At 47.8% G+C, this 12585-nt stretch overlaps 1 protein-coding gene across 2 annotated transcripts in view; it reads left to right on the forward strand.

Moving 5' to 3' along the window:
- Positions 1–2839: 2839 nt before the first annotated feature.
- Positions 2840–12585, forward strand: part of HIPK3 (homeodomain interacting protein kinase 3) — an 89129-nt gene continuing 79383 nt past the window's right edge. For both annotated transcript variants that reach the window (XM_083164314.1, XM_083164315.1), the window contains exon 1: positions 2840–3166. In XM_083164314.1, coding sequence (XP_083020440.1) covers positions 3091–3166 — 76 coding nt within the window. In that variant the 5' untranslated portion in view covers positions 2840–3090. The remainder of the gene's footprint in view (positions 3167–12585) is intronic.

Here is a 12585-nt window from a genome sequence, read left to right on the forward strand (position 1 = left end):
TTCACATAATGCCACATGGATTGAGCCAAAATTCACATAATGCCACACGGATTGAGCCAGAATTCACATAATGCCACACAGATTAAGCCAAAATTCACAATACGTTTCATAAACAGGAACATTGTCCACCAAATTTGCGCATTAAACATTTACACCATAATGTCCATTACATATTAAGTTACACGCCATTATGTCCATTATGTATTATGTCAAACACCATAATGCCTATTAAAAATTATGCTACAGAAGTGCTGCTTATCTACATGCTCATTGCCAAGGGTTCCATGCTCATTGCCAGAGGTTCCATGCTCATTGCCATGTGGGATTACATGCTCATTGCCTAGGGGAATACATGCTCGCGGTAAATGGGGGACAGCCGCCAGGCAGAAGTGATAGCCACTGACAGTGGCAGAGCCTGGCTGTATTCAGAGCACTGCAGGTCCCGGCTATTTGAAATAATACCCCTTTCACACTAGAAAATGCATTCCCAGGTTGGCCCCTTTTACACCAGCCTAGTCCCTGCATTTTCTGTTGTGAGGGGGAGAGAAAACCACCCCCCCCCCCTTTAACCAGTTATCCTTTTTAACCGGCTATATCTTTGGAACTAACTGACCCATTTACATGAGACAAGTATCATATTGAAGAACTTTTGAGTGGGCTTTGAATTATTTTGGTCCAGTGAAACTGGAATGTTTGACCGATATGGACCAGCCTGGTATCATATTGAAGGCCCAGCAATTTGGAATTGAATGAGATCAACCACAAGCTTCTGTGATGCCAGGGGGGAATTGGCAGCCGTCGGAACCAGATGGGGGTCGGAATTGACGGGTCCCATATTATCCTATGGGGAAAAAACGTTACAGATTTGCCAGGCGATATCTCTGGTTCCCGGGGGGCTAGAGACACGGGGCTGGGCTCGTTGGAAAGCCCTGGTCCTCAGCTACAAAATGACAGGGGGCACGTGCCCGGGTGCCCCCCCCCCTGAATCCGCTACTGGCGGCAGCTAACCACTCACAGTCATCTGCAACTTTTAGGTCTGAATCACAGACCCTTGGTCAAGGGGGTGCCACCCGTCACTCAAATTTACTACTCACCTTCCTGGCAACAATCAACAAGGAAATAGCCAGTTTCCCGCGATTCGCACATGCCACTAGTAAGTCTGAGAATGGCCCAGTCATGATTCTATGCACATGCCACTCCAAAGCAGGGTTGCCGACCCTCCCGGAAGCCCCCCTGAGCCCCCCGAATCGCGAATGTAAATGCCGCAATCCGCGGGTCTCAGAGGAGGGGGCGGGGCTAAAATGGCACAATCTTGACATTTTAGCCCCGCCCCCTCCATAGAGATCAGTCATTTCTCCTATTTCCGGTAATGGGGGCGGGGCTTAATGTCGTCACAGTCAAGCCCCGCCCCCCAATCGGGTAAGGAAAGTCTCCTCTCCGGGCTTCTCCCGGAGAGGAGCATTTATAAGTCGGCAATCCTGCTCCAAAGTCCTTCCCTGGTGTACATCTGTGCATATGAACATCCTGTCCCTTTTCGGGCAGGCTCTTGGTGCGCACTAGGGGTCCCAACTCTAGATTATGCTGGTCGGAATGATGTACGGACACATCTGTATTTAGTCAATATTAACTTGCTGCTAATGAAGCATCCTGTTTTCCTAATGCACATGTTCTCAAACTCGGTCCTCAGGACCCCACACAGTGCATGTTTTGCAGGTCTCCTCACAGAATCAAGTGAAATAATTGGACCTTCCTCATCTTTAAGGCCACGGCTTACGCTATGGAACTTACGCACCACCCTGGGTCCACGCCACCCTCCAGTGTCCCATACCACCAGCTATTACATTTAGTAAAGTCGTGGCGAGCGAAGCAATGGTGCTATTCTGAAAACAGCTTACGTAACTGGCGTAAGCGGTGGTCACAAAGATGAGGAAGTACCAAATAATTAGCACCACCTGTGGAACTTATAAAATGTATCAGTGAGTAATGAGTGCACCTGTCGGGTGACCAGGAAAACGTGAACTGTGCGGGGACCCGAGGACCAAGGTGCGCATTTATCAATATCCTGCGATGCCGGCGCGATGACCTCGCCGGACATCGCATTGCGGTGTTGAGTTCTACCGCTTGGATGTATTATTACTATGGCGCAGGGACCTAGCCCGTCCCTGCGAAGCCCTGACCCAGAAGCCCGGGGGTCTGCGCATGCTTGGTAATTAGCTGACCCCCGCCGACCCCTATGACCGCACTGCCCCGCTCGGCAGTGCGATCTCGCAGCCATAGGCTACAATGGCCTATCGCCATCCCAGAATGGCGATAGCCCAGGGATGCGAAGCCGGGCTGCCCGATGTTGATACATCGGCCAGCTTTGCATGCCCCATAGAAACCTATGGGGGATGCGGCCGGCGGCGCTGCAGCGAGGATCGCAGCAGGGATAGGAGATTCCGGCTGCGGTCCCCCTTTGATACATTTAGGTGATACTTAATATTAGCAGCTAAGGGATTTAGCCACAAATATGGTTTGATAAATGGGCCCCCAAGTTTGAGATCCACTGGCCTAATGAATTTGTGAAGAGGAATACAGGACCAAGGGACTGTGAGACTTCTAGCAAGGAGAAAGAAAGCATTGCCATTATTATACATCCTCTTGGCTCAGCTGGTTACACATCTATCACCCTGACAACGCCCAGTGTGCTGCTTTGTGTACATGATCTCTGCAGACTATTACAGGTTACTCGCGCAGTAAAATGGGTTAAGCGGATGACGTCACCGATGTAAACAACCTCTCCCGGGTTGCCATGGAGACAATGCTCGCCGCGGGCGCCAGGTGGCGCTGCTCTGCCGGATGCGCTGCTCGGGGATCGGCTGCTGCTGTCTGTTTCCTCAGGCTGCTGCTGGAGCGACATGTTAGGAGGGGAGCGGGCGGCGGCGGTGTGTGCACGGCGGGACCGAGCGAGGCAAGGGCGCCGCACCGACAGGACCAGCATGACCTCCCCAGCGAGGTACTGAGCAGTGAGGAGCCGCCCGGAGTGAGGCAGAAGGACAGTGACGGTGCTCTGGGCCGGGACAAGATGGCAGCGGCCGGAGCGAGCTGAGCATGCAGAGGGGCCCCGCGCACTGCCTGACATGTCCGGCACAGCCCTGCACGCTGCACCTCCTCCTGCTCTATGAAGGTAATAGGCTGGCGGCGGCCGGGGCACTGCGGGACAGGGGAGCAGGGGAGACTTACTGGGCTGCTGCTCTTCGCCTTATAGGGGATATGCTGTATGGGGTCCTAAACAGTGCATGAGTGTGCTGAGAAGTGTGCGGGGTGTGTGTATTGGGGTGCTGATCAGTGTGTGTGAAGAGGGGGGGGGGGGTGCTGATAAGTGTGTGTTTTAGGGAGTGCTGATCTGTGGGTGTGGGAGGGGGTACTGATCTGTATGTGTGTACTGATCTGTAAGTGTGCGGGGTGTGTGTATGATCAGTGTGGGGGTGCTGATCAGTGTGTGTGTTAGGGGGGTGCTGATCAGTGTGTGTGTTAGGGGGGTGCTGATCAGTGTTTGTGTGTGTGTTAGGGGGGTGCTGATCAGTGGGAGGGGGTGCTGATAAGTGTGTGTATAATCAGTGTGAGTTAGGTGGGTGCTGATCAGTGTGAGTTAGGTGGGTGCTGTGGATCGATGTGTGTGTTAGGGGGGGTGATCAGTGTGTGCGCAGGGTGCTGATCAGTGGGAGGGTGTGCTGATCTATGTGTGTGGGGTGCTGATAAATGTGAGGGGGTGTGTATGATCAGCATGGGGGTGCTGATCAGTGTGTGTGTGTGTTTTAGGGGGGTGATGATCAGTATGTGTGTTTTATGGGGTGCTGATCAGTATGTGTGTTGGTTGGTGCTGATCAGTATATGTGTTTTAGGGGGTGCTGATCATTATGTGTGTTTTAGGGGGTGCTGATTAGTGTGGGTAGAGGGGTGTTGATCAGTGCGTGTGTGTGTGTGTGGGGGGGGTCCTGATCAGGGTGGGGGTTGCTGAACAGTGTGTGTGTGTGTGTGTGGGGGAGGTGCTGATCAGCGTGTGTGTGGAGGGGGTGCTGATCAGTGAGTGTGGGAGGGGGTGCTGATCAGTGGGTGTGTGTGAGGGAGGGGGTTCTGATCAGTGTGTGGGGGTGCTGATCAGTGTGGGTGTGCGGGGGTTCTGATCAGTGTGTGCTGATCAGTGTGTGTGGGGGGTGCTGATCAGTGTGTGTGTGTGTGTGCGCGCGCGCGGGGGTGCTGATCAGTGTGTGTGTGTGCGCGCGCGCATGGGGGTGCTGATCAGTGTGTGTGTGTGCGCGCGTGGGGGTGCTGATCAGTGTGTGTGCGCGCGCGGGGGTGCTGATCAGTGTGTGTGTGTGTGTGTGTGTGCGCGCGCGCGCGTCGGGGTGCTGATCAGTGTGTGTGTGCGCGCGTGGGGGGTGCTGATTAGTGTGTGTGCGCGCGTGGGGGTGCTGATCAGTGTGTGTGTGTGTGTGCGCGTGGGGGGTGCTGATCAGTGTGTGTGTGTGGGTGGGGGGTCACATTATGCTGCACATAAATGTGAGTTTAGCATGTTTCCGTAGGATGGTGGACAGAAGGATGTGAGTATTTGTAGGGCTGTTAGGGAATGATGACCGGACCTAGAACTGGAGTGATAGTTTTGCAGGACTTTGGGAAGGGGGGTGAGGAAAAGTCTTGAACAGCAACCGAGCCACAAGGATAAGGAACAGTCATTTTTGGCTCTGTAGAGACACTATGGAGTTACTTTTAGGGAGAAAAAACAGCTGATGTAGGTTAAAAAAAAAAGCAATGAGGTTGTTTTAAGTGTGCTGGACTAGAATTGGGGGCAATTTGAGAGTGTCGGACTTGGAAATGGGGACTTGGGGGAGGGGGAAACGGTGGTTGGTGGTTTGAGAGTTGTATTTTTGTATAAAGGATCATATTCATCTCTGTGTATGTCTTTGATGTAACGTCAGACTTGGAATTGAGGGGGTGGTGTAACAGTGCGAGACTGGCATCAGGAGTGATCAGAGAAGGCTTTTCAAAACATGCAAAATGTTCTTAATATGTAGATTTCCTGGAAGGACTATTTGGCTAGGGCCCTGTATTGCAGTTTGGAGGGGAAGGAAGCCTTAATGAATTATTTCTTTGTTGCATTGAAATGAGCTGTTCCTGAAACTGTTATTAGATCATATTATTAAATGCTTTAGGTCTTCTATTTCCATCCAGTTAAGCAGTCGCTGGTTTTATTTCCAGGTGGCTGTGATACGGTATGAAAAATGGCTCTTTGGGTATTCTTATTCTTACCACAGTCCTTGTTTCCTACTGTGCAACAACCTCCGTCCCTCATTTACAATGTGAGTTCCCTGTAGGTGTCTTACCTGGATCTCTGGGGTCAGTCCTGGCAAAATGTTTCCATGTATTCTGTTAGGACTGGATTTCCAAATCTCCTTCCTTAAGTCATTAATGTTGACACCAAATTATGTTCTATCAATATGGCTAAAATTACAACATTGTGTAAAAGATGATGTATTCCCCCCTAACAGTCCAAGTTTTAAGGCTACCCTTAGGTCCGCACAAATGGTTAGAACAAGCTGACTCAGGTGCTAATTAAGTCATCTGTGCTTATGCATGGATATTCTGAAAACCTGGACAGTTAAGCTGTGTACACCCTGGCCAATATATCGGCTGCTCGATCACCCAGCCAGTATATGGATGGAGCATCGATAAGTGTATTTCATTAATATTTCTGTGAACCGCCCGTATAGCCGCTGCAGGAGTTGCCAGTGATTGACAGCTCAATGGGTGACAGTTGTGATGTCAGTCCCGACGGATCGGGCAGCGTGCAAGGAGAACACACTGCCCAATCTGTATGTAGATCTATTTGCAGATCGATTGATGTGTTCCAGGTTTAGGGTGCCTTGAAGAACAGATCTGGATTAGGCAATTCTAATACAATGGGATTCAGATCTTTATATGAAAATTGAATTCTAACTATCCGTACTCCCTGTGTGCCCCAAGTGAAAGACGGCTAGGTGTGTTCTGCGCTGTGTGTTAGTGCTGTTCTGTGCTCATCGGTGGAATTGTGTCAACATGTTGTGGCCTGGTGCGTTCGTGGAGGGTAGAGACAGGGAAGGGCGTGAGTTAGGTGTCGGCGTAGGACTGCTGAGTCTGTCACATTCCACAAACTTCTCTGTCTAATCAGTTCCACTAGTTGAGTGAAGCCAGGGAGAGGGGGATAGGAGACGCAGACACTGCCCCATATAGACATTCATTCATCCGTTTAACATATCTTACAGCCCTCCCCCATTACATCCTGTTTCTTTTCATTTCACTTATCACCTTTCTGTTTTTGGATCCTTCCTCTTCCCCCGAATATCTCGACACATCTTCACTCCCTATAATTGTCCTATGACAAAGGGGATAAAAAAAAAAATTAAAAACCTCTCCCAGAGTTTTGGGATCCTCTTGTACGCACCAATAATTTTATTACTCTCTGCCTCCCCTTTGCATTATGCGAACAGATATTATATATATATATATATATATATATATATATATATATATATATATATATATATATATATATATATATATATTTGTTTCGTGAAATAAAAAAAAAAATCCTGCTTCTGAGACGCACTCCACCAATCTGACGAGCGCTTCACACAAATGTTTTGCGCAGCACGTCAAGCATTTGAATGTTCTGTGTAATACACTTCTCAAGATCAGAAGAGGGGATCTAACAGACGTCAAAGGGTTCGGAGCTTGTGCGTCGGTTGATTTATACTTGTGTTTCGGGCTCAGGGGGGTTATGGGAGCGTTAGCATATTGGTGGGAAATTGTAAGAACACTCTGTCTCTTGTATTCTTCGTTCTGTGCCACAGGGGTCTGTAACACTGCCACACCATTTGGCAGTGCTGCGGTTGCTCTAGAATCAACACAAGCTGGATATGAAACTCCAATGAAAACATTATACTAGCTTGCCGCTTCAATTACACAGCTCCTCACAGGCTGTGTTTGAAAAATGACAGTTAGGGGCTGATTGGTGGTTTTTCACTCTCCATTTTATCACCTTTTTTAAGGTTTAGTACATCTAGGCTTAGTACATCTCGCCCTTTGTAGCTCCAGGACAGTGTAATACAGAACACACTGTTACATAGGTGCTAACCCTACGCAAAATCGTCCCTTGCGTTCGGTGATTGGCTGGAATCCTGACCCAGTCGTGCTTCATCTTTGCAGCGTCTCTGGAATGTACGCTACAAAAGAGAATGAGATTGTGAAAGGAGTCTGGGAGTGGCTTGAGCTTTCAAGTGCTGACTTAATTACAGTTATCACCGGCATTGTTTGGGTTGGTGTCAGAGGCATTCCAGTCTGTTTAAAACTTCTAAGGAAGAATGATTTTGTGTTGTTCGGGTTTGTTTCCAGAAGCCGATAAGCTACAGCAAATGACTTGTCAGCATTGTGACTGCTTTATTTTACAGGGTGTTGGCGTTTTATGGGATGATTGATGTCAGTTGCATGGTGGGGAATAAGGGTGTGACTTACTGTTGGGTAGTTTATCTCATTTGATCACAATCGTGCTATTTAAAGGTGCTAAGAATGTAATGTCCGAGTTAGTCTGGTGTAAACACACTTTACTATATTACATGTGGGTCGTTCTCTTATTTCTCCTTATTAGAATTGCTAATGAATGTGTCCCATTGTCGGAATCAGCGGGATGGGCGCCGTTAGGGGTACTTATTGACCAGTAAAATGTTTGATTCTTCCCATAGAAGTACACAGGGAAATGATCAATGGTGGCTTCCATGTAAGAAATAATTTAACTGTTAAGAAATAGTAATAACGGTGACATATCCTGCTGAAATGAACCCCCCTTAATCTCTGACTGGCTCCCTGTCCATCCCTGAAATCATTGGGGCTCCTGTACAATCTGTTAATGCAGATAGGGAACCTTCGGCCCTCCAGCTGTTGTTGAACTATGCATCCCAGCATGCCCTGCTATAGTTTTAGCGTGGCCAAATAGTAAAACTTGAGCAGAGCATACTGGGATGTGTATTTCAACAACAGCTGGAGCGCCGAAGGTTCCACATGTCTGTGTTATTGGGGTATTGCCCTCATTCCCTTAGTGTTTTTATGTGATTTAGTGTGTTCTGTATGGCTGGACACGGACGCCATGGCACATATAGCAAGTTTTGTACTTGTGCATTTTTGGGGCTTTTTCGCACAGCGGCTGCACACCAATAGACTGGTAGTTTGCTGGGGATTTGGGGTCTACAATCGTGGCAGTGTACATATGCACAACGTTGGATGGCAGGACACATGGCGCAGCACTTTATAGTGGTACCCAGCCTCTTGTAAGTGACTATTTCACACGGCTGTGTAGTGCAAATCCATTAGTGGTATAGAGAGCACTGGCGTAACTACCCGTGGGGGCAATGGGTGCTGCTGCTGCTATGGAGACCGGACTCCTACTGGGCCCAACTTTCCCCTGCACTCAGTCATGCTTGCAGTGATTGGACAGACAAGTCTATAAGGTACCCCTTGCGTGTATGTGGACGCCTCTGAATTGTGGGCTACTTAGATTTAAAAAGTTTTTTTTTTCCTCTCCATGGCAATGGGGGACTTCTTCCGCCATTAGGAGACTACTACTTCTTCCGCCATTGCCAATATTACTTTCAAGTACCCCCAACCAGACTGCAGAGTACCCTAGGTAACAGCTGACATCATAGTGACATCATAGTGTTTTATGTAAAACCTATTTGTACGGTTATGATATAAACTATAGAGGGACAACAGTGTCTACATCGACCCAAGCAAAATGGAAACAGACGACACATAAACAAGTCATCGTGACTCTTTTTTTTTTTGGTGTCAATTTGTAGATTTCATCAGAAATTAGTTTTCAGTGTTTGCCATGCTTCGGGCAAGGTGCCTCGCTCCGCCACCGATACACTTGGCACACTTTACCTTTCCCGATCAGAGTCCACATCAATGATGAAGTAAGGAAAAGTCCCCAAAAACCCTCATGTCAAGCTACTGATTTTTGACCTAGACACTGTGACCTATTAACTAGATACGTATTTGGACAGCCTTTTATACAGCGAGTTGCCACATAGAAGGAACAACCAGTAATCACATTAATACAGAACAATTAATTATTGAAATTGTCAGAGTAACAGTCATTAATCCCACGCACAAGCCAAGTGTCTGCTTGTCCTGCTCTCGCTGGCTCCCTAGGGGACCGAAGATCACCCTGATAGATGCGTTCTGTCTGGTAGACTGGGCTACAGTTGTCTTTTAAGTGCTGGTTCACAAGTTTGTTCCGCCGCAAGGCATCATTTGTTTTTACAGCGAATGAGGGTAAATATCATTAAACTAAAAATACAGCATTTGATGGAGGGAGACTGTTAATGTAAAAACTCTTCCTTTTAGGGTAAAAATACAGAAGCAGCGAATTGTTGTTGTGTTTTTAAGGCTGATGAATGGGATGGACAAGAAGGGTCTTCAACCCTTTTTAGACCTTGAAAGTATGTAATCTGTCAGACTGTCCACAATATTTAGGATGCCGCAGATCTCTTTTGCTACCTTCAGCCCTGCTTTTAAATGTGAGCCATAAAAGAGAGTTCACTTCATTTTCCATTACTACACAGGAGTGTTCCTTTACCCGCCATTCAGAGAAGTCCGTTTCCTTCTGTCAGTAAATGCATCCTGTTCCGGTCCGATTGATCTGGTCTAGTTATCTGGTGGTGTTTGATAATCCTTGGACTTTATTTTACATCACATAATTGTTAGCTGCAACTGTATGTTGCTCACTTGATACCGACAAGATAAAAAGGTATTCAAAATAATCTCACAAAGTTTTCCCACTACTATAGTGAACTTTTAGGGGGGTATCCAATCCAGAATCCGACTGTCGGGATGTTAGGACAGCATGGATTGTATACTGGTTAGCGTTACTGCCTTATCATGGGTTCAGTTCCCACCATGGCCCTTACTGTGCGGAGTTTGTATATTCTCCCCGTGCTTGCGTGGGTTTCCTCTGGGTACTTCGGTTTCCTTCCACAATCCAAAATATACTGGTAGGTTAATTGGCTCCCAACAAAATTAACCCTAGAATGTCTGTGTGTGCGTGTACATGTGGTAGGGAATATAGATTGTAAGCTCCACTGGGGCAGGGACTGACTAAAATATTCTCTGTACAGCGCTGCGGAATATGCGTGCGCTATATAAGTAAATAATAAATACATAGTGTGCCGAGCGTGCGGTTTCCATGTTTTTCGGTGTCTATGTCGACATGGACACCAAAAAACACGAAAAACTCATCAACCTTTTCCATGTCGACTTAATAATCATATTGACCTAATATATGTCTACCTAGTGACTGTTGACATAGTGGTGTTGACCTAATACATGTTGACCCTATGACCCTGCCCCATTTTATTAACGATTTGTCCTATCTCTAATGCTAATTGAATAGATGGAGTACAAGCTCTGTGCATGGAACAATCCAGCAATGTTTATGTTGTGGTGTGATTGCAGCCACAGTTACCCAGAATCTCAAAGCCTAAAGGTGCCATAACGGCGAATGCCGGTCCTCTGGCCCTCACCCCCCTCGCACACCGAATGGATATTTAACATAAACATCTATCCGCAGCCTATGTGGTAACACCCACATTGTTTGATGGTCGCCGACCATTGAATGATGTGGAACAAGTACGCAGATCTCTCCGGTCACTTAGATTTGTGCGCACACTCCACAGGAACTGGACGGGCAGCTGGCATCCGGTGAGGTCAGCTGCCCGCACCCGCGTCACTGGGCAATTTCCATGGAAACGCTCATGAAACGTTGGGCGTTACCATTGGCGATTCCCCCGGCTCGCTGCTATACGCCCCTCCACGTCTGCAATCTTGGGTGCATGCGCCCGGCGGACACTCTTTTTGCCGTGGCCGCACACACCCGGTGCATGAACAGAAATGCACACAACCACAACATCGGACCTCTGTGCGTGTGTACGGAGGATCCGAACACACCAGAATAACCCCCTTAATACACGAGAATGGTGGACATAGTATTTTCTTTTCCCTGAGGGTGTTCCAAACTCATGTGACCAATGAAGACCCTCGTTACCACATAAAACCTCTTCATTATTTACCTTGTAAGGCCACCGCCCTGTATAGACGCACAGAGAGGCTGGCAGCAGTTAGTCAGGGTTTAGTGCACGTTCTGTCCTGGTAACAAAGGGCCACCTGCAAACTGCTTCCAGCCTGTTGGAACTGGCTACAACCTGTTCCCTCTGCTACAAATGCTCCTCTGAGGTATGTAAGGTCCTCACATTGGGCGCAGAGCTGCTTCCAAAGGCAGCCCAATAAGATCTAAAGCAGGCATGTCCAACGTTGGCCCTCCAGATGTTTTGAAACTACACATCCCAACATGCTTTGCAATAGTTTTAGCATTCTCTATTAGCAAAACTGTGGCAAAGCATGCTGGGATGTGTAGTTTCACAACATCTGGAGGGCCAACGTTGGACATGCCTGATCTAAAGTAACCGTAAGACAGACTGATTTGTCCTATAGTGATTTTGCATTCTAAGTGAAAGTTTGATCAGTAATTGGTGTGGGGGGTTTTGTGAGGTGTGTGGGTTTTGTGAGGTGTGTGGTTCATTAAGTGTTCATGGGGTTTCAGCTTGACTTGTGTCCGTACTGACGCTGGCCAGCGTGAGTAGTCGTTCTGACAGTACCTGAGCGCACAGTGTTTGCTGTCAGTGGGTGAGGCTCACTCAGGGATCACTTACTGGGAACTTGATCACGCATGACTCGCCTGTGTTTATTTTTGGGATGCTAGGTGAGCACAGTTTGACGCAAGCTACAGACACAGCATAGTTATAACTGCCATATGCTGCTCACATTCCGGTCCCATCCCCGTACACCACTGGCTTACTGCAGGGTATGGGCATAGCAAGGGGGTCACTGCATTGCCGTCTGCTAAATCACTGAGCCCACCTGTGCGTATTCTGATATATGGAGGGTCTCTTCCTATGATTTTAACCTATTCAGAAAGCTCTTTGGAATAGTTCTCCATTAGCTAAAGCCATACACAGACAGTGTTCTGTCTGTAGAGGAAGGCCCATCGGAAGGGGGTAGAAGCCGTTTCTTTGCCGGTAGGCTGGACGTTTGTCTACCTTTTACCCAGTGGTCTTGCATGGCCTTATGGCCACACACGTACTATTTGTGTTCATTCTAGCACCCTGCACCTTTCATAACTGCTGCGGTGCTTATAGTACAGTGTGGTCTGTATTTCAGCACTGAATGCAGGCAAGACCTGTGCTAGAAGTAGACCTGCATGGGTTTTGAAAGATGCAGGGTGTTAGGTTAAACACTAAGCTTTAACCACAGAAGTATAGCAGTAGAAACTGAAACTTCTTGCCGGAACAGCAGCGTAATCAGATGCTACAGTTTCCTGATAACTTCCCCAGTTTTAGCATCTGTAATGGGTCATGGATCACAGAGATAAGAGAGGTTATTTATCAGTGCAAATATTAATAGGCGTGTCCAAAATGAGCCATGAAGCAATACTAACGTGAGCCTTCTGAGTGCCAAGTG

The sequence above is a fragment of the Crinia signifera genome, chromosome 11, assembly GCF_055691185.1.
Source record: "Crinia signifera chromosome 11, ASM5569118v1, whole genome shotgun sequence".
NCBI classification, from domain to species: domain Eukaryota; kingdom Metazoa; phylum Chordata; class Amphibia; order Anura; family Myobatrachidae; genus Crinia; species Crinia signifera.